Source organism: Aquarana catesbeiana, linkage group LG13 (assembly GCF_042186555.1).
Source record: "Aquarana catesbeiana isolate 2022-GZ linkage group LG13, ASM4218655v1, whole genome shotgun sequence".
Classification (NCBI taxonomy): Eukaryota; Metazoa; Chordata; class Amphibia; order Anura; family Ranidae; genus Aquarana; species Aquarana catesbeiana.
Genome location: NC_133336.1, coordinates 22,057,114 through 22,076,205, shown reverse-complemented (window position 1 = coordinate 22,076,205; position 19,092 = coordinate 22,057,114). Strand labels below are relative to the sequence as shown.

At 42.8% G+C, this 19,092-nt stretch overlaps 1 protein-coding gene across 1 annotated transcript in view; it reads right to left on the bottom strand.

The window, feature by feature from the left end:
* EML5 (EMAP like 5) overlaps nt 1-19,092 on the bottom strand; it is a 189,068-nt gene that overhangs the window by 10,848 nt on the left and 159,128 nt on the right. The window contains exons 33-39 of the mRNA XM_073608920.1: nt 16,480-16,653; nt 11,614-11,822; nt 7,265-7,422; nt 6,014-6,128; nt 4,609-4,797; nt 3,465-3,637; nt 963-1,125 (exon numbers count right to left, since the gene is read on the bottom strand). Coding sequence (XP_073465021.1) covers nt 963-1,125; nt 3,465-3,637; nt 4,609-4,797; nt 6,014-6,128; nt 7,265-7,422; nt 11,614-11,822; nt 16,480-16,653 — 1,181 coding nt within the window. The remainder of the gene's footprint in view (nt 1-962; nt 1,126-3,464; nt 3,638-4,608; nt 4,798-6,013; nt 6,129-7,264; nt 7,423-11,613; nt 11,823-16,479; nt 16,654-19,092) is intronic.

Below are 19,092 nucleotides of genomic sequence, written 5' to 3'. Positions count from 1 at the left end.
ATGTTTTCTACTTTCTGTTTTAAAACCTATCCAATAACTAAAAAAAAAAAAAAAATCGAATTTCTTCATAAATTTAGATAAATATGTATTCTGCTGCATGACTTTGGTAAAAAAAAAAAATCCCAATAAATGTATATTAATTGGTTTGTGTGAAAGTTACAAACTATGGTATATATACAATGGAATTTACACTGCTATGACGCTATACTGGTAACGGCGGTGATCAGGGATTTATAGTGGGACTGTGATATTGTAGCGGGCAATCTGGCACTAACAGACCGTCTCTGGGAGGTACACTAGCTGACACTGACATCAATAGTGACACTAATACAGTAATCTGTGCTAATACTGCACTAATCACACTGGCTGGGAAGGGGTTAACATCTAAGGGCAATCAGGGAGTTAAGTGTGTGCCTAACAAGTGTAATATTTGCTGCCTTTAATAACAGATCAGGCTGTTTCTTCTCCCTGCGTTGCAGGGAGAAGAAACAGCCAGATCGCTGATCTGTGTACAGAGATGAGGCTGTTTCTTCTCCCTGCTTTGCAGGGAGAAGAAACAGCCAGATCGCTGATCTGTGTACAGAGCCCCTGTGTGTTTTAAAACACAAGACTCTAAACTGAGATTGGCTACAGCCAATTAGTAGGTCTCGGCCATAGATCACTGATCTGCTGAACAAATCCAGCTGTAGCCAGCGACAGGGCGGGTTAGCAGGCGGGCTCCTAACCCGGAACAGGCTGGATGATGTACATGTATGTCATGTAGCCTGCCCATGCTGCCCGCCCGCCCGCAGTAAATATACTGAAGGCGGGTGGCAAGCGGTAAAGCCTAATAATCAGACCTCAGTAGAAAAAGCAATATTTCGGCCATGCTTCAGAAACTGGTCACATGATCTAACAATGATAACAAAGCGGCAGAGCCCCGCACGTCACATGGGAGGAGCCGCTGATGACATCGCTCGTACCTGCACATAGCGGCTGTCTGCGGAGAAGTCGATCTGCAGCACAAAGCTGGGAATGTCTTTGCAGTAGCTGATACGGTTCAGCGAGGGTCCGATGGTGAGGTCGTAGAAATCGACGGCGTTCTCGCCGGAACCCACCGCCAAGTAGTGGGAATCCGGGCTAAATCTGTACAGGTCACACGCAATGGTCAGCACTTGAGATCATCATAACAATCCAAATCACAACTATAATCTTTTAACTCTGCTTGAAGAGCGGTCATGGCCAGTGTTTTATTTACATTCAACCTGTCTGCAGTCTGCACTGATCAGCTACCTCTTTGTTTTTATGTTTTCAGGAGCCAGGAGCCATCAAAGATTTTTATTGTGCTCTGCACTCATGTAATCACTGAAAAAAAAAAATAGACCATAAACTGCTGAAATAAGGTTTCCCCTGCCTGCGCTTTTCCTGGAGTTTCACATTAACATGATAAAATAAACTATATATTAATTGCTGGGTGTTGGAAAGCACACGGCACCACATCCCTAAATTGGCAAGAATTTATTACAAAGAAAGGGATGGGACTTTTAAGGTGCCAGAAACTATAAATACAACACAAATAAAAAAATATATATGTATCAAAATCATCACAATCTCATCATACAATATCCACGTGATAAAAAGACAGCAGTAACTCCTAGCTCTACATGTTTCACCATATATTGGCTTCTTCAGGAAACCATTGAAGAGGACTGCATATTTAATCACTACAAACTGAAAACAACATTTTTTACAACATTAGTATGTTGTTTTCAATTTGTAGTAATTAAATATGCAGTCTTCTTCCATGGTTTCCTTAAGAACTTAGAAGCCACTATATGGCGAAACATGTAGAGCAAGGAGTTACTGCTGTCTTTTTATCACATGGATATTGTACGATGAGATTGTGATGATTTTAATTATGTTTAATAAATTTTGATATTTTTTTAATTTATGTTGTATTTATCGTTTCTGGCACCTTAAAAGTCCCATCCTTTCTATTTACTAAGTTCATGATAAAATAAACCGTTCTAATTTTTAGGGATGCACCGAAATTTTGACCGCCGAAACAGATCGGCCGAAAATGGCCCTTTCGGCAAAAAGCCGAAAAGAGAATTCTTGCAGATACTGGCGCCGAAAATGGAGCGGAGCCTGGGCGGGGGCAGGGCTCTGCCCCTGGTGCCGCCTATCAGGGGGCTTCCTATATCGTAAAAGAGAGGAGAGCCGCCGCCGCCTGTTTGATTACAGCGCCGGGAACATCACAGCTTTCATTTCAATAGCTGTGCGTTCCCTGCTGCGCAGCGTCACAGCCCCTCCCCCTTGTCCGGGCACTTTGATAGACGGATCACCCGTCCATCAAACAGGCGGCAGCAGCTCTCCTCTCCCTCTAATGCAATGGGGGCACAGGCTGCAATGGGGACACTGGCTGGCTGCATCTGACGAGCACTGGTGAGGCTGCATTGATCTCTTGTATCGTGTCCGCAGTCTCTGACTCTCTGACCATGCCCCAAGTCTCTGACCATCTCCTGTACCATGTCTGCAGTTTCTGACCATGTCCTGTACCATGTCCCCAGTCACTGACCATCTCCTGTACCATGTCTGCAGTCTCTGACCATCTTCTGTACCATGTCCTCAGTCTCTGACCATCTCCTTTACCATGTCCTCAGTCTCTGACCATCTCCTGTACCATGTCCTCAGTCTCTGACCATCTCCTGGACCATGTCCTCAGTCTCTGACCATCTCCTGTACCATGTCCTCAGTCTCTGACCATCTCCTGTACCATGTCCTCAGTCTCTGACCATCTCCTGTACCATTTCTCCAGTCTCTGACCATGTCCTGTACCATGTCCCCAGTCACTGACCATCTCCTGTACCATGTCTGCAGTCTCTGACCATCTCCTGTACCATGTTCTCAGTCTCTGACCATCTCCTTTACCATGTCCTCAGTCTCTGACCATCTCCTGTACCATGTCCTCAGTCTCTGACCATCTCCTGGACCATGTCCTCAGTCTCTGACCATCTCCTGTACCATGTCCTCAGTCTCTGACCATCTCCTGTACCATTTCTCCAGTCTCTGACCATGTCCTGTACCATGTCCCCAGTCACTGACCATCTCTTGTACCATGTCTGCAGTCTCTGATCATCTCCTGTATCATCATTGCAGTCTCTGACCATCTCCTGTACCATGTCCCCAGTCACTGACCATCTCCTGTATAAAAATATTTTTAAAAACAGTCACTTTCGGTATCAGTGTTGTTTCGGTATCGGTTTCGATTTTCGGGATCAAGGAAGATTTATTTTCGGTATCGGTTTCGGCACCAAAAAACCTATTCGGTGCATCCCTACTAATTTTGTTTCTCTGTCTAGGCTGCTGTGTGCTGCATTGCTCATGGCTAGCAGTCTCCATTGGGTCAGTTTGGTTCTGTACACCTAGGGACTTTTTCCTTGTACAGACCCCTCATGGCAGCCCTTAGCAGTCATGTTCCTCACCTGATGTCCTGAATGGCAGATCTCCGATCTCTCTTCTTGCCCCAGATCTTTAGGGAGGCCACAACTAAGATTATAAACTCTCCGTTCTTCATGCCGATGGCCACCATGTCACCCTCAGGGCTGTAGCAGACAGAACGTGCAGAGTGACCCAGGTTCACCTTGTTTAGCATCTTCTGTGGGGAACACAAAACACAAATCAAATTACCAAATCTTTACCAACACCAAAACAAGAAGGCAACATGTATAACGCTGTGCCTGCCTGGCATGTGCACCTATCCTTCCTAAACCTAACCAAAACATACCCTCTGCACTCCTTTCCTTCACATATTGCCTGCTGTAAAACCATAGCTACGATTATGGAGTTGGGAACATCAGGGGATGCAATGTCCACTATTTGGAGTTGGCCTCCCTTTGAAGCAGTAACAGCCTCCACCTTTCCTTCTTAAGGTCAGGGCCCTCTGCAGGCCACTTGACAATCTCCACACCAAAATGATCAAACCACGTGACCAGGCCTTTTCTGGCACATTTTGTAAAAATCTGTATTTTTTGCTAGAAAATTACTTAGAACCCCCAAACATTTTATAATATGGTCTGCAAGTGGTTATGGAGCTGGCCTTGCACAAAGGGGTACAATCATCCCTAGACAGAAAAGGGTCTTCACCGAACTGTTACCACAAGGTTGGGACAGCACCATTGTCTACAATGTCTTTGTATGATGTAAGAGTATCCTCTACTGGAAACACCTGAACTCATTTGAAGGGGGTCCACATACCTTCTGGCCATACAATGTACCTAGGATTCTGTTGGGCTTGGTTTTTTTGTAAGTATGAGTAGGGGCCACACCTTTCTACTACCTTCAGGACTGAAAAACAGGAATGGCTCAAAACACACAAAAGGTTTAACAACCTCAAAAGGAATCCTATCTGCAAGCTTTGATGCTTCATCACTTGCTCCTTTCCAATGGAAGGCTCACTAAGGAGAGCACTGACAGTACAGCTAGCATGGGAAATATAAAAAGACAAGTACTGGGTGCATTGAGTCTCCAACACTCATCATGTGCTCTCATATACAACATTTGAAGTTTTAGCTGAATACCAACACAGACCAGCTCATGTAAGTTGCATGAAAGTTGTGTCATGTCTACCTTATCCACAATGTCCCACAGCCGTACAGTGCCATCTTCCGCAGCGGACAGGAAAAAGTCCCGGGTTGGATGGGTGGCCAGTCCCCAGAGGGGCCCATCCATGTGACCATTGATGAGAATATTACAAGCTGCATTTTTCTCCCCCACCTCGATAATTTCTGCATTGCGTGTGCCGACCAGGATCTTCCCCTGTGGACAGGGAACACAAAGAGGCAGACTTATAATTGCCATAATACACCCTATTTCAGATGTACAGTATATAGCTAATAAATCAGTGATGGAATAATTCTCTATAAAGCCCAGCTTAAGCCAAACCTGGAAATGGGGTCACCAGGATAAATTACCAGTAAATCCTTACATTTTAGAGATCTCATATTACCAAGATGAAATGATAAAATAATCTGCAGTTGTATAGAACTATTTATTTAATGCTTCATCAATTCCAGATAGGACTAGCAGGCGACACTGTGGGTATCATCTGTACAAAGAGGGCCTCAGGATGGTGGATTCACTTAAACCAGAGGTTCTCAACCTTTTTGAGACCAGGGCCCGGTCTTTTTTCTTCCAAAACAATCCATGCCCCAATGGTAAAAAGTAAAGTTTATACTCACACATAGTAAATGCAAAAGCATGTATTAAAATGCTGGAAGGCTCTGGATGGGACAGGGTGCCACTAATGCCGCGTACACACGACCGGACTTTACAGCATACTTTGCCCGGCGGACTTTGATGGACTTTCCAAATGAACGGACTTGCCTGCACACGATCAACCAAAGTCCGACGGATTCGTACGTGATGACGTACGACCGGAATAAAACAAGGAAGTTCATAGCCAGTAGCATATAGCTGCACTAGCGTCGGTTTTTGTCCGTCGGACTAGCATACAGACGAGCGGACTTTTCGACCGGACTCGAGTCCGTCGGATAGATTTGAAACATGCTTCAAATTTAAGTCCGTCCAACTTTTGAGAAAAAAAAGTCCGCTGGAGCTCACACAGGATCGAATTGTCCGACGGACTCCGGTACGCCGGACCAAGTATGCCGGAAAGTCCGCTCGTGTGTACGCGGCATAAGGGGCGGGGGGTGAGAGAATGTGAAGCTGGCTTGAGGGCAATGTGGGAGGCTGGGCAACACTGTGGAAGGTTGGAGGTCACTGTGAAGGCTGTAGGCCCTAAGGGGACCTGGGAGTACCATGGGCCAGTATAGGAGTGAGTTTAGGAGCAATATGGGAGGTTAAGGGATCTGCAGATGGCTAAAGGCCTAGAAGAAGGGAAGCTGCAGCCCAGAAGTGGACCATGGCCCGATGGTTGAGAACCATTGGCTTAGACATTTTTTAAAGTCGCTCTGTGCCAAATTAGTGTAATACTTTACATAAATAGGTATATTTTATTTTACCAAGCTCTTACCTTGCCCCTGCATACTGATCTGACACAGTCGGTTGTCTGGCCAGTCTCCAGCCTGAAAGCACGACACCTCTTCAGCTCCTGATCCCACAGCTTCACTGCCCCACCTTCCTTGGACCTTGGAAAATGATGTCAGACTTGGAAATGGTAATGTGTAGCATCCCATAGCAACCACCCACCCATTAGCTTCATTACACTAACTGCTCTAGGCTGGAAACAACAAACACTTTATTGGTTGTTGAAGAGGAACTTTACTCTGGTGCTCTCAGAAACCTGCTTTAAGATAAATCTATTTGGCTCCACCTGAATAGACTTCGGTGGTCACTTTATTAGATACGTCTAACCATGCTGCTGCAACTTGAGACTTAAAGCATGCAGACATGGTCAAGAGGCTTCAACATCTGAAAATACATGATCCAAGGAGACTTTGGCTCTGTAACGATTGTTGATGGATGTAGCAACTCAGGAACTGTTAACCTCCTCAGATTTGCACACTCAGCAGTCTGTGGAGTTTACTGGTTTGGTTACTGGTCAGAGAAGAACAGTTGGACTGGTTCAAGCTGAGAGAAGTCCATTTGTAATCCATTAACCTCCCCCTACAGAAGATATGCAGAAGGCCATCTCTCAACACCCACCCTGGGCTCCTCTCCTTGCAGCTAACAGCAAGAAAATTAGGTTATGGTGGGCTGTGGCAGCATAAGGCGCGGCCCCCACATTAAACTTTTTATTATTATTATTATTTATTATTAATTTGTTCTGTTCCATTTGTTTAGATGCAGCATTCGTCATTTCGGATAATTCATAACTTCGGATAAATTAGTGCTCGTTACAGTCACTAACAGCCAAATTTGAAAGGAAATTCCAATACCTATAATTTAATAGTTAGCTAGTTATTCTTCCGAATTTCAGATTTTCGTTCTTATTTTCGGATTTTCGAATTACGATCATAATGAATGACCCAAAAAACGAAAAAAAAAACAAAAAACGAATACGAACAAATTTTTCGGAAGTGCACATGTCTAGTGTACAACGCATGGGATGGGGTGGTCTATCAATGTGTGGCCAACAGGAATGGTTTGAGGCTATCAAGCCTACTTTAGAAGGAACATTTCCCACACCTTGATGAATCCATTTGGTAAGAATTCAGCTTATTATGAATGCAAAAAAAGATCTAAATTCGGTACTAGGTAGGTGAACCCAATAAAGGACCTAATAAGTGCATCTTCCTAGCGGCATTTAGGCAGAGGAACTTACGGTCTCTCCTTTCCACCAGTGACGATGAGGCCGTCCCTCAGTGTGGTATACATGGTGAACACGGGACCATTATGAGCTTTGGCCACAATTCGGGACAGTATGTGATCCTTCCAAACACAGACGTCCCCGCTAATCGTTCCAGTAAACGTCAAATTGCCCTGTAATAGAAAGGAAGAGATTCAAGACAGTGCCACCCCAATAGAGCCCTCAGTGCACGTCACCCAATGGGAACCTCGCTGTGTCATTGTAAACCTAAATCTGGTAAAATAGTATATTCAGGGCCATCATCGCCACCCCCTTGCTGTTCAGGCCCTCCTGTGAGTCCCCCTTTCACCTGCTTTATGCCCCCCCCTCCTCTTCTGTCCCTCCCGCTGGCAGCTGCTGAGGGCACACAGGGGGGTCATTTCACGATGGAAACCTCATTCACAAACAGAACTTTGTTTATTAACTCAATAGAGTTTAATCTTTTCAATTTAGCAACAATTTTGTTGTGTCAACTAATAATGATTTTAGTGTATTTTTTTTGAAAAAATTTAATTTGATATTTTCAGGGAGAAGGGGGGCCCTGTCAGGTAGGCTGTACGGGGCCCCGTGATTTTATGTTTGAGTACATTTTAGGTGTTTATAATTGGGATCGTTATACCGCAACTCTGGGAATCCTAAAAATTGGGTTGCGTCTAATTGCTTGTTTAGGTCTAGGGCAGTGGTTCTCAACCTGGGGGTCGAATGATGATTTGCCAGGGCTCCCCCGAATCCTGGGCTAATCCTAAAGCCCGCACCACTCTCCCAGAAATTAGGATAGGGAGAGATAAAAAGGTAAAGAAAGGAGATCAAAGAGAAAGAGTGGTACATCCCAAAATGTACCATGAGGGGTTTTAATACTGTACAAGTGGAAGAGCACTAAATGTCCGTGGGTTAGGGGCGCAAATTACTCGTCTTGCCTTGGGTGCCGACAACCCACGCTACAAAAATTATTTTACTGTTAGGGGTCCCCACAACTTGGGAAATTTTATCAAGGAGTCACGGCACTAGAAAGGTTGAGAACCACTGGTCTAGGGGGACGTAGAAAAGAAGAATATCTACTTAGTCGATCCAAAACTTCTCCCTCAACTGGTCCCCGCAACGTCTCTTCCCCCATGCTCCAGTGGTCTATGGTCTAGACATGTGCACGGCCGAAAAATGTGTTTGTTTTTGTTTCATTCTGGCTTTTTTGGGGGTTTTTCGGGTCATTCATTATGATCGAAATTCATAAATTCTAGAATTTGGGAATTCGAAAATCCGGAAATTTGAAAATAAGAAAGAAAATTCTAAATAATAGCTAACTAATAACTAAGTATTAAATTATAGGTATTGGAATTTCCTTTCAAATTTGGCTGTTAGTCAACGTAACGAATGCAAATTTATCCGAAATAACGAATGCCACATCTAAACAAATGGAACAAATTAATAATAAATACTTTTTCTTATTATTTATTATTTTTAATTTGTTACGTTCCATTTGTTTAGATATGGCATTCGCTATTTCGGATAATTCGTAACTTAGGGAACATAACGAATACAAATTTATCCGAAGTTAAAAATTACCCAAAATAACGAATGCTGCATCTAAGCAAATGGAACGGAACAAATTAATAATAAATAACAATAATAATAATTATTATTTATTATTATTAATTTGTTACGTTCCATTTGTTTAGATGCGGCATTCGTTATTTTGGATAGTTTGTAACTTCGGATAAATTCATATTCATTATGTTCCCTAACAGCCAAATTTGAAAGAAAATTCCAATGCCTATAATTTAATAGTTAGTAATAGTTAAGTTATTATTAGTCAGTTATTATTTCAGATTTACGAATTTTCGAACTTTCAGTTTTTCGTTCTTATTTTCTGATTTTGGTTCTTTTGAATTTTTGTTCTTATTTTCGGCTTTTCGAATTCTAGTATTTCCATATTTCCGAATTTCCAGATTTCCGAATTCCCAAATGTTCTAATTGACATATTTACGAATTTTCGAATAATCCAATTTACGAATAATCGGAAGAATTCATTAAAACTGGTTTTCGGTAATTCTGATATTTTCAAATTAACGAATTTGTCAAAATGCATTTAAAAGAAACGAATTCGGAACGAAACGAATTGCACATGTCTACTATGGTCCTGTTGTCCTCAGACCCAATTCAGAGTCTGTAGCCCTCCACTGATTGTGATGATGCCCAGGGACAGTCCCCCTCTGGAGATTGGGGGAGCGCCACCTGCTGGGGGAGCAAAGGATCAGTTTATCTAAAATGCTTCTCCTCTCCCCTAGTCTAAATGAGCAGTTAACCCTTCCAGTATGGGTGCAACCCCACTGCAAGGGATCATTTTGTTTTTAAATGTTTACTGGGGTAGGGCTTTAAAGTAGACCCCCAATCTATAAACTATCAACATATTAAAGCGGTTCTAAAGCCTGAACATTTTTTTTTTTACCTTAATGCATTCCTTGCATTAAGATTAAAAATGTTTAAGCACCAGTATCCCCTCCCCCCCCGCCCCCTCCCATTTTACTTACCTGAGACCATATTCATTCCAGCGCCGTGCACGTCTTCAACTCTTCTCTCCCCTCACTTCCGGGTCTCGCTGGCTATGCAGGGGCACCAGAAGCCATTGGCTCCCACTGCTGTCAATCAAAGCCAGTGGCGAGGGGGTGGGGTCAAGTCCCACTGTCTGTGCCAATGGACGCAGCAGCAGGGCTCAGGAGCGAGCGCCCCCCCCCCCCCATGGGAAGCGACTTCCCACAGGGACACTGGACAGAGAGGAGGGGTTAGGAGTGTGGGGGGCGAGGGACCCAAGAAGAGGAGGTTCGGGGGCCACTCTGTGCAATTCTATTGCACAGAGCAGGCAAGTATAGACATGTTTGTTATTAAAAAAAAAAAAAAAATTTACCTTTACAATCTTTTTAGAGAGGAACTTCAGTCTGCTCACATAAATTTGTAATAAAAACATCTTTGCGATTTTGAAGCTTCCCTCCAACCACTTTGCATATTATTTTATATATACTGTGATTCTGTATAGTGGAACCTTGGTTTACGAGTAACGCAGTTAACAAGCTTTTTGAAAGACGAGCAACTTTTTTTTTTTTTAAAGGTCTGACTCTGTTTGCGAGTGTTGTCTCGCAAAACGAGCAGAATTCACGCGAATGGGGTGTGCAGTAACGCATTTGGCCAGAGGTGCGGGGGCACTGGGGACTCTCGGAACAGTTTGGAGCCGTTCGGAAATACTCGGAATGATTTGGAAATACTCCGTTCCCGAGTGTTTCCGAGCCTTTCCGAGTTCAGCCGAGCTGTCTCCGAGTATTTCCGAGGCTCTCCGGCGCCCCCCCACCTCTGGCCACATGCGGTATTGCATGTATAAGAAGTCAATGTGGAACGAATTATCTTCGTTTCCATTGATTTCTATGGGGAAACTCGCTTTGATATGCGAGTGTTTTGGATTACAAGTAATCTCCTGGAACGGATTATGCTCGTAATCCAAGGTTCCACTGTACTTGCCAAATATGCTGCAATCTCCCTCAACTGAGTCTGGCTGCATCCATTTTAACTGTGGGCAGCTGAAGCTGCAGCCTGTTCACTTCCTGGATTTACACAGACAAACAAACAGAGACACACCTCCAGCTCTGCCGCTCTCATTGGCCCTCTTATGACTCATCCCCTCTTCCTTCCTGGCAAACGCTCAGGAGTGAGAGAGAGAGCTGTGCATGATGTCATAAGCCTAGGCTAATGACCAGACAAGAAACAGGAAGTGGGCTGTATAAGGTATTTACTGGCAGAAAAAAAAATGTTTTACTATCCAAAGGTAAAACAACAACAAGGGCAGAAGATTTAATAGACGGAAAGATAAAAAAAATGACTAAAGTTCTGCTTTAACATTCAATTTCAAAAGTCATTGTATAAGCTTTCATTAATATAATCCCTGGAGAACCGCCATGGACTTCCTTGTTCAGGCACTTCCTGATAGGGTGACAACTGGTGTCCAAATGGTGACAACAGTTTCCAAATGGTGCTCTTTTTGTTTGTCACCTTGTCACATGGGCTTCCAATGGAAGTGGCCATGTCACCATCAGGAAGCCCACCCTGAGAAATGCTATCCAGCCATCACTGTAGGCAGGAAGTGGCTGCAAAAATGTTGTAGGAGATCAGCAGCACTGAGATGTAACAAAGTACGAAAACTCATATACAGAGAGATGATATATAAGATTTTCACAGCAACCTTTGCTGAATCTGTTGTCTCTCTTTAGTAGCTCCCATCTGTGGATTTTAGCTAGAACCTGGATTAGACAGAGGTGTATGTTTGTCCCGGGACAGGTACTCACTGCACCGAACGCCACGGCCAACATGGTCTGCATGCGGGCGTCCTCGATGGAACTCATCATCCCCTTCTTACTAAGCAGCGCTCTCCCCGCCAACGTCCAGAACCGCACGTGCTTCATCCCTACCGACACAAACTGGGTGTCCGAGTCCGGCCGGAACTCCGCCACAAAGATTCGCTGGTTGTGGCCAACTTTGCTGGCAATTTTGGCACCTGCGGAGGATCAAGGAAACAGAATGGGCACAGAAACCTCTTTAAGTACATATAAATTTGTGAATGTGCGTGTGTTGGGTGTTTGCATGGAGAGGTCCTTCTTTGGTGTGTGCACCTGAGCACGCGAACAGAGACCCCTTACAAATTATTAATTCATTCCGTTCCATTTGTTTAGATGCAGCATTCGTTATTTTGGATAAATAACCATAATAATAAAAAAAACTTTTAATTATTATTAATTATTATTATTATTAATTTGTTATGTTCCATTTGTTTAGATGCAGCATTCGTTATTTTGGATAAATAACCATAATAATAAAAAAAACTTTTAATTATTATTATTTATTATTATTATTAATTTGTTATGTTCCATTTGTTTAGATGCAGCATTCGTTATTTCGGATAATTCAGAACTTCGGATAAATTTGTATTCGTTATGTTCCCTAACAGCCAAATTTGAAAGGAAATTCTAGTAACTTAACTATTACTAACTATTAAATTATAGGTATTGGAATTTCCTTTCAAATTTGGCTGTTAGGGAACATAACGAATACAAATTTATCCGAAGTTCCGAGTTATCCAAAATAACGAATGCTGCATCTAAACAAGTGGAACATATCGAATTAATAATAATAAAAAGATTTTTTATTATTATTTATTATTAGATCGTTCCGTTCCATGTGTTTAGATGCCGCATTCCTTATTTCAAATAATTTGTAACTTCGGATAAATTAGTATTAGTTACGTTGACTAACAGTCAAATATACATATATACATACACACACACACAAGGGGTGAGGTGCATCACAGTAAAAGCAAGTGCAAGAAATCAGGGCTTTCCACAGGCCATGTATAGAGGAAAAAAAACGGGATTGCTGCACAAATAGAATGTTTATTCAAAAAATAGTAAAAAAAGTTACATACTTTCCATATTATGCAAGGTATGTTAACAGTTTCAGGCTAAGACGATAACGACCTTCTTCAAACCAAGTGCATAAATAACATCAAAATACAAATTCACTACATATATTCACTATAGTCATCTGGAAACAAATAAATTAATTTAGCATTCAAGTAATCATGAACATAGAAACTAGCATAATGATGAAACAAGAAAACCATCAGGTGTGACAAGTTCCACACACATCATGAGGATACCAGGAGAAGGCACCTGTTATCAAAAAAGAGAAAAATCTATCTATACCTATAACTATTTTATATATATATATATATATATATATATGTGTGTGTGTGTACACTCCAACCTTGAATCTGAACCAGACATATAATCAGAGAAAATTGCTACATGTTACAAAAAAAAAAAAAACATAAAAAAAAAAATGAAACAATCAAAAAAAAATATTAAAAATAAGCAAAAAAATAAAAGAAAAGGATGAATTGAAAAAATAAAAATTAAATTAAAAAAAAACGAGAAGTATCTTGGATACACCGTTTAGATACTTTGAGCCTGAAAGGGTTAAATTCTGATCTTGATTAATGTTTATTTTTGTATCCACACCCCCTCAGCCCACTGTAAGCTTTCCCTCTATGCCGATGACCTATTACTTTACGTGACACAACCACACATCAGCATCCCCTCATTTCTCCATGAACTAGCTCGATTCGGCTCCCACAGCAACTTTAAACTGAACATGACTAAGGCTCCATTCACACTAGCGCGTTTTTTGATGCATTTTGCATTTTGCAGAGATGCATGGGAATTTTTTAACATGGTTTCCTATGGAACATGTTCACATTAATGCCTTTTTGTTTCTCTGCATTTTTGAAAAGGGTCAGGGACTTTTTTTCATGCAAAATGCAGCGTTTTGCATGTAATAGAATTCAATGGACCAGCATCAAAAACGCAAGTGCAGCGTTTTGCGTTTTAGGCTTTTTTTTTTTTTTAACTGTATACAGTCTAAAAAAACTGTAAAAAAAAATAAAACCGCAAAACGCGGCAAAAACGCTGTAATAACGCTACAAAAACGCTGCTCAAAAACGTGGCAAGCATCACAAAAAAAACTCCAAAAACGCTCAAAAGCAACATGCATAGATGTGAATCGAGCCTAAAACAGAAGCCCGAAACATATCCCTACCCATCCACACCCTTCCACTTATCCAACAAAACTTTCCCTTCCATTGGCAAACTAAATCAATCAAATATCTGGGGAAGGAGATCCCAACTAATTTCTAAGACATCTACCCTCTAAACTTCAGCCCTGTACTGACTAAAATCCAAAGATCGCTAGACTCGTGGCACCACCTTAAAACTGACATGGCTCGGACGTATAAATGAAGATGGATATCCTCCCCAAACTACTATACCTGTTCCAGGCCCTCCCAATTACGCTCCCAACTTCCTTTTACCGCACACTACAGTTCCTTGCAGTTAAATTCATTTGGCACCACCACCGGAATAAAACACAAAGTCCTATGCTCCCACAAACACACAGGCGGTATCGGCCTCCCCGATTTTGAAATATATCACGACTCTGCCATACTCTCCAGGCTACTGGAATGGTTCCCATGCCCATTGACCAAACCAGCAACAATCACAGAACAAGGCATGGCACAAGTAGACCTACGTGTTCTGCTCTGGGGATACCACCTCAAACACCGCTCCATGCCCATGCTTTCCCCATTGACTGAAGCAGCGCTGTCATTGTGGTACCACCGACACACCACCTAAGCTTTATCCACCGACCCCAGCCCTCTAACATCGCTCTTCAACAATCCGACACTCCCTGACTATGAAGCCTCAGGATGAATAGGAGGCTACGAGAGGACAGACTGGCCAACGGCACGCTCATTTGTCCAGGCGACAACAGGCGGATTCACAACACAGGAGGGAAGTCAATCCTCCTCAACCAATTGGTTATCCATGATATCCCTAAAAACCTTCTGCTCGAACTTGCATTTATCCGGTCAAATACATAGGACCCCAACGACCTTTGAGGAAACGTGTGGTCTCTCCCAGGTTCCCAGACACATGCTATCTATAATATACAAGGAAATCCTTTCCCATACACACAGCGCCCCCACACACACACATTCACACAAAAGTGGTTCAGAGATCTGGGCGTGGACATCACTCCACGGGAGTGGCAGACCTCTTTCACATTCACCCACAAATCATCAATCTCCAGCTTCACGCAGGAGAAAAACTATAAATTACTCTCCAGGTGGTACAGGGATCCGGTTTTGGTTCACAGGATGTTTCCCAGTGTTTCTGATACCTGCTGGCGCTGTCACAGAGGAAGAGGAACACATCTCCATATCTGGTGGGAATGCGCTCGCGTTCACCCCTTCTGGAAAGGTATATTTGCGATTTATAATGAATAGTACGATGCCTCTACTGCCCTCTCCCCTAAAGTAGCCCTACTGTCTATACTACCGGGATCAGTCAAATCCCAGAAAACCAACCTACTTATCGGCAGCTAGACAGCTGATCACGAAATATTGGAAATCTGAGGTAACCCCCTCCCCCCTTCATAAGTGGATCGCCATCCTCAATGATATCATGTTAATGGAGGAGATGTATGCAGGAGAGGGAGACAACTGGGATAAACACCATAAAATGTGGTGTGTCTGGGTTCATTATTCTACCTCGGATAGACTATTGAATAGAATCACTAGAGGATGAGCTGAAAAACACCCTAAAATTAATGGCCAGAACAACACTGGGGTAGTTGGTCTAGATGTCTTGATGACCACGCACCGGTGAACGGCCTCCCAACCACCCAAGCTCATCCATACTGTGAAAAACAGTTACAGTCACACTGAATGTATATCAATACCCCCCACCCACCCCACTTTGCCCCTCTTATCTCTCCTACTTTACCCCCCTCCTCCCCCACCTCAGGTTCAACTCTGCATACCCAACTGCATAGATGCATTAAATGCTCAGGATATTGACTGCAACTATTACACTGTGATATCTGCATTTCCACAACCTAACTCTATGTACCGTTAGTGTGGTGGTGGCTTTCAACCACTATCACCCACCCCACCTGTTTTACATTATTCTGTACCCCCAACTGCTTTACTTTAAAAAAATGGTTAATAAAAATATATCCAACCTTATGTTTATTTTTGTAATGGTGTAATATGTATGTATCTTCATTTTATTTTATTTTCCATTTTTTATTATTTTTCATTATTTCATCTTTTTGTTTTATTTCTTTATTTTTAATTTTTTTTTTGATTGTTTAATTTTTTAATTTTAATTTTAATTTATTTATTTTTGTAACATGTAGCAATTTCCTTTTGATTATATGTCTGGTTCAGGTTCAAAGTTGGAGTGTGTACACACATACACACACAAATATTTATACATTGTGCAGTGCGATGCAATGAATGGTGGTGCGATACAAATATATATATATATGTGTGTGTGTGAGTGTACATATAGATATATACCGGTATATATATATATATATATATTTTTTTTTTTTGCATCGCACTGCCATTCATTGCATCGCACTGCACAATACAGCCCAATGCACACAACTCACAACAGTGCATATACCTTGGGCTGTGCACAATGCACATTAATGTGTGCCATGATGCGCATGAACACAATTGAAAGCTTAAACCTAAATGGGCCCTGAATGCAGGTGACTTTTAGAAATGTGGCCTCTCCTCATCGATCCGTTACCTTCCTGCCATTTCCAGATGGTGATGGTGTGTTCCTGGTCCAGCCCAACGGAGAGCAGCAACTTCCCAGTGGCGCTGAAACTGACCGAGCACACCCCCTTGGAATGGTAACAGCGCAGTACCGAGTGCGTCTGCTTGTTCATGGCATCCCATATGTGTATAGAGGGGGCTGATGCTGCGTGAAAATTATTTTGAAAAATTATTAAGAACAACTGGCCACAATGTAACAATAAAACAGATATAATCCATATTCAACACATCTCAAAAAATCTCTAACATTTGAGTATTATTTCAAGTCATTTTCAATCTTTATAAATCTCCATCTTTTTTTTTAATAATCCCCGGTGTTCCTCGTTCGGGCACTTCCTGTTCTAGGGTGACAACGCTCTGTCCCCTTCTCCCACTTGTGCTCCCGTGTTGCCACCCTGTCACATGGTCTTCCAATGGAGACTACAGGTGGCACGCATCAGAACAACCCTGAGAAATGCCATGCAGCCATCGCTGGAGTGCATATAGACAGGAATGGCTGCAAAGAGGCTTCAGAAGATCAGCAGCACTGAGATCTAACAAAAGCAGAGCCTTTGAGAATACCTTTGTTCTGGGCACATTAACACATAGGGCCCTGAATGTGAGCACCACTTGCTACAGTGTCCAGCTGCAATGTATTTCAGCCTGCCATCAACTTTGACATGCTGCAGTCTATGCGGCCGGATGCTGTGCTTCCTGGGTGTGTGAAAACGCCGGGACTGGTCACAAACGGGCTAGATGCCCAGTATGCATGTGTCCAAACTGGCAGCAAGAAATCGTTAAAAAGCAGAAAAATCTAGAGATAAATGAGAGTAAAAAAAAAAAAAAAAAAAAGGCATCTCTCTTTAACCATGAATAAAAAAAAAAAAAGCCACATCCAATGAGTCTCTTATTACCAAATGCCTAGGCAGCCCCCAGATCACATGGTCCCTGGCTACATCAAGTACATTTTAGAGGATTTAACATCATTAAAGATTATTTGAGTTTATTGGTTTCATCGACACAGACCTGGATCTGCAAAGCATGACCACTGTACATCACCAGCAGGCAGTATATATGTACTGAACAAACATGGCTTCCGACATGCATGTACAGTATGTCACAAAAGTGAGTACACCCCTCACATTTTTGTAAATATTTTCTTCTATCTTTTCATGTGACAACACTGAAGAAATGACACTTTGCTACAATGTAAAGTAGTGAGTGTACAGCTTGTATAACAGTGTAAATTTGCTGTCCCCTCAAAATAACTCAACACACAGCCATTAATGTCTAAACCGCTGGCAACAAAAGTGAGTACACCCTCAAATGAAAATGTCCAAATTGGGCCCAATTAGCCATTTTCCCTCCCCGGTGTCATGTGACTTGTTAGTGTTACAAGGTCTCAGGTGTGAATGGGGAGCAGGTGTGTTAAATTTGGTGTTATCGCTCTCACTCTCTCATACTGGTCACTGGAAGTTCAACATGGCACCTCATGGCAAAGAACTCTCTGAGGATCTGAAAAAAAGAATTGTTGCTCTACATAAAGATGGCCTAGGCTATAAGAAGATTGCCAAGACCCTGAAACTGAGCTGCAGCATGGTGGCCAAGACCATACAGCGGTTTAACAGGACAGGTTCCACTCAGAACAGGCCTCGCCATGGTCGACCAAAGAAGTTGAGTGCACGTGCTCAGCGTCATATCCAGAGGTTTTCTCTGGGAAATAGACGTATGAGTGCTGCCAGCATTGCTGTAGAGGTTGAAGGGGTGGGGGGTCAGCCTGTCAGTGCTCAGACCATACGCCGCACACTGCATCAAATTGGTCTGCATGGCTGTCGTCCCAGAAGGAAGCCTCTTCTAAAGACGATGCACAAGAAAGCCCGCAAACAGTTTACTGAAGACAAGCAGACTAAGGACATGGATTACTGGAACCATGTCCTGTGGTCTGATGAGACCAAGATAAACTTATTTGGTTCAGATGGTGACAAGCGTGTGTGGCGGCAACCAGGTGAGGAGGACAAAGACAAGTGTGTCTTGTCTACAGTCAAGCATGGTGGTGGGAGTGTCATGGTCTGGGGCTGCATGAGTGCTGCCGGCACTGGGGAGCTACAGATCATTGAGGGAACCATGAATGCCAACATGTACTGTGACATACTGAAGCAGAGCATGATCCTCTCCCTTCAGAGACTGGGCCGCAGGGCAGTATTCCAACATAACGACCCCAAACACACCTCTAAGATGACCACTGCCTTGCTAAAGAAGCTGAGGGTAAAGGTGATGAACTGGCCAGGCATGTCTCCAGACCTAAACCCTATTGATCATCTGTGGGACATCCTCAAAGGGTAGGTGGAGAAGCGCAAGGTCTCTAACATCCACCAGCTCTGTGATGTCGTCATGGAGGAGTGGAAGAGGACTCCAGTGGCAACCTGTGAAGCTCTGGTGAACTCCATGCCCAAGAGGGTAAATGCAGTGCTGGAAAATAATGGTGGCCACACAAAATATTGACACTTTGGGCCCAATTTGGACATTTTCACTTAGGGGTGTACTCACTTTTGTTGCCAGCGGTTTAGACATTAATGGCTGTGTGTTGGGTTATTTTGAGGGGACA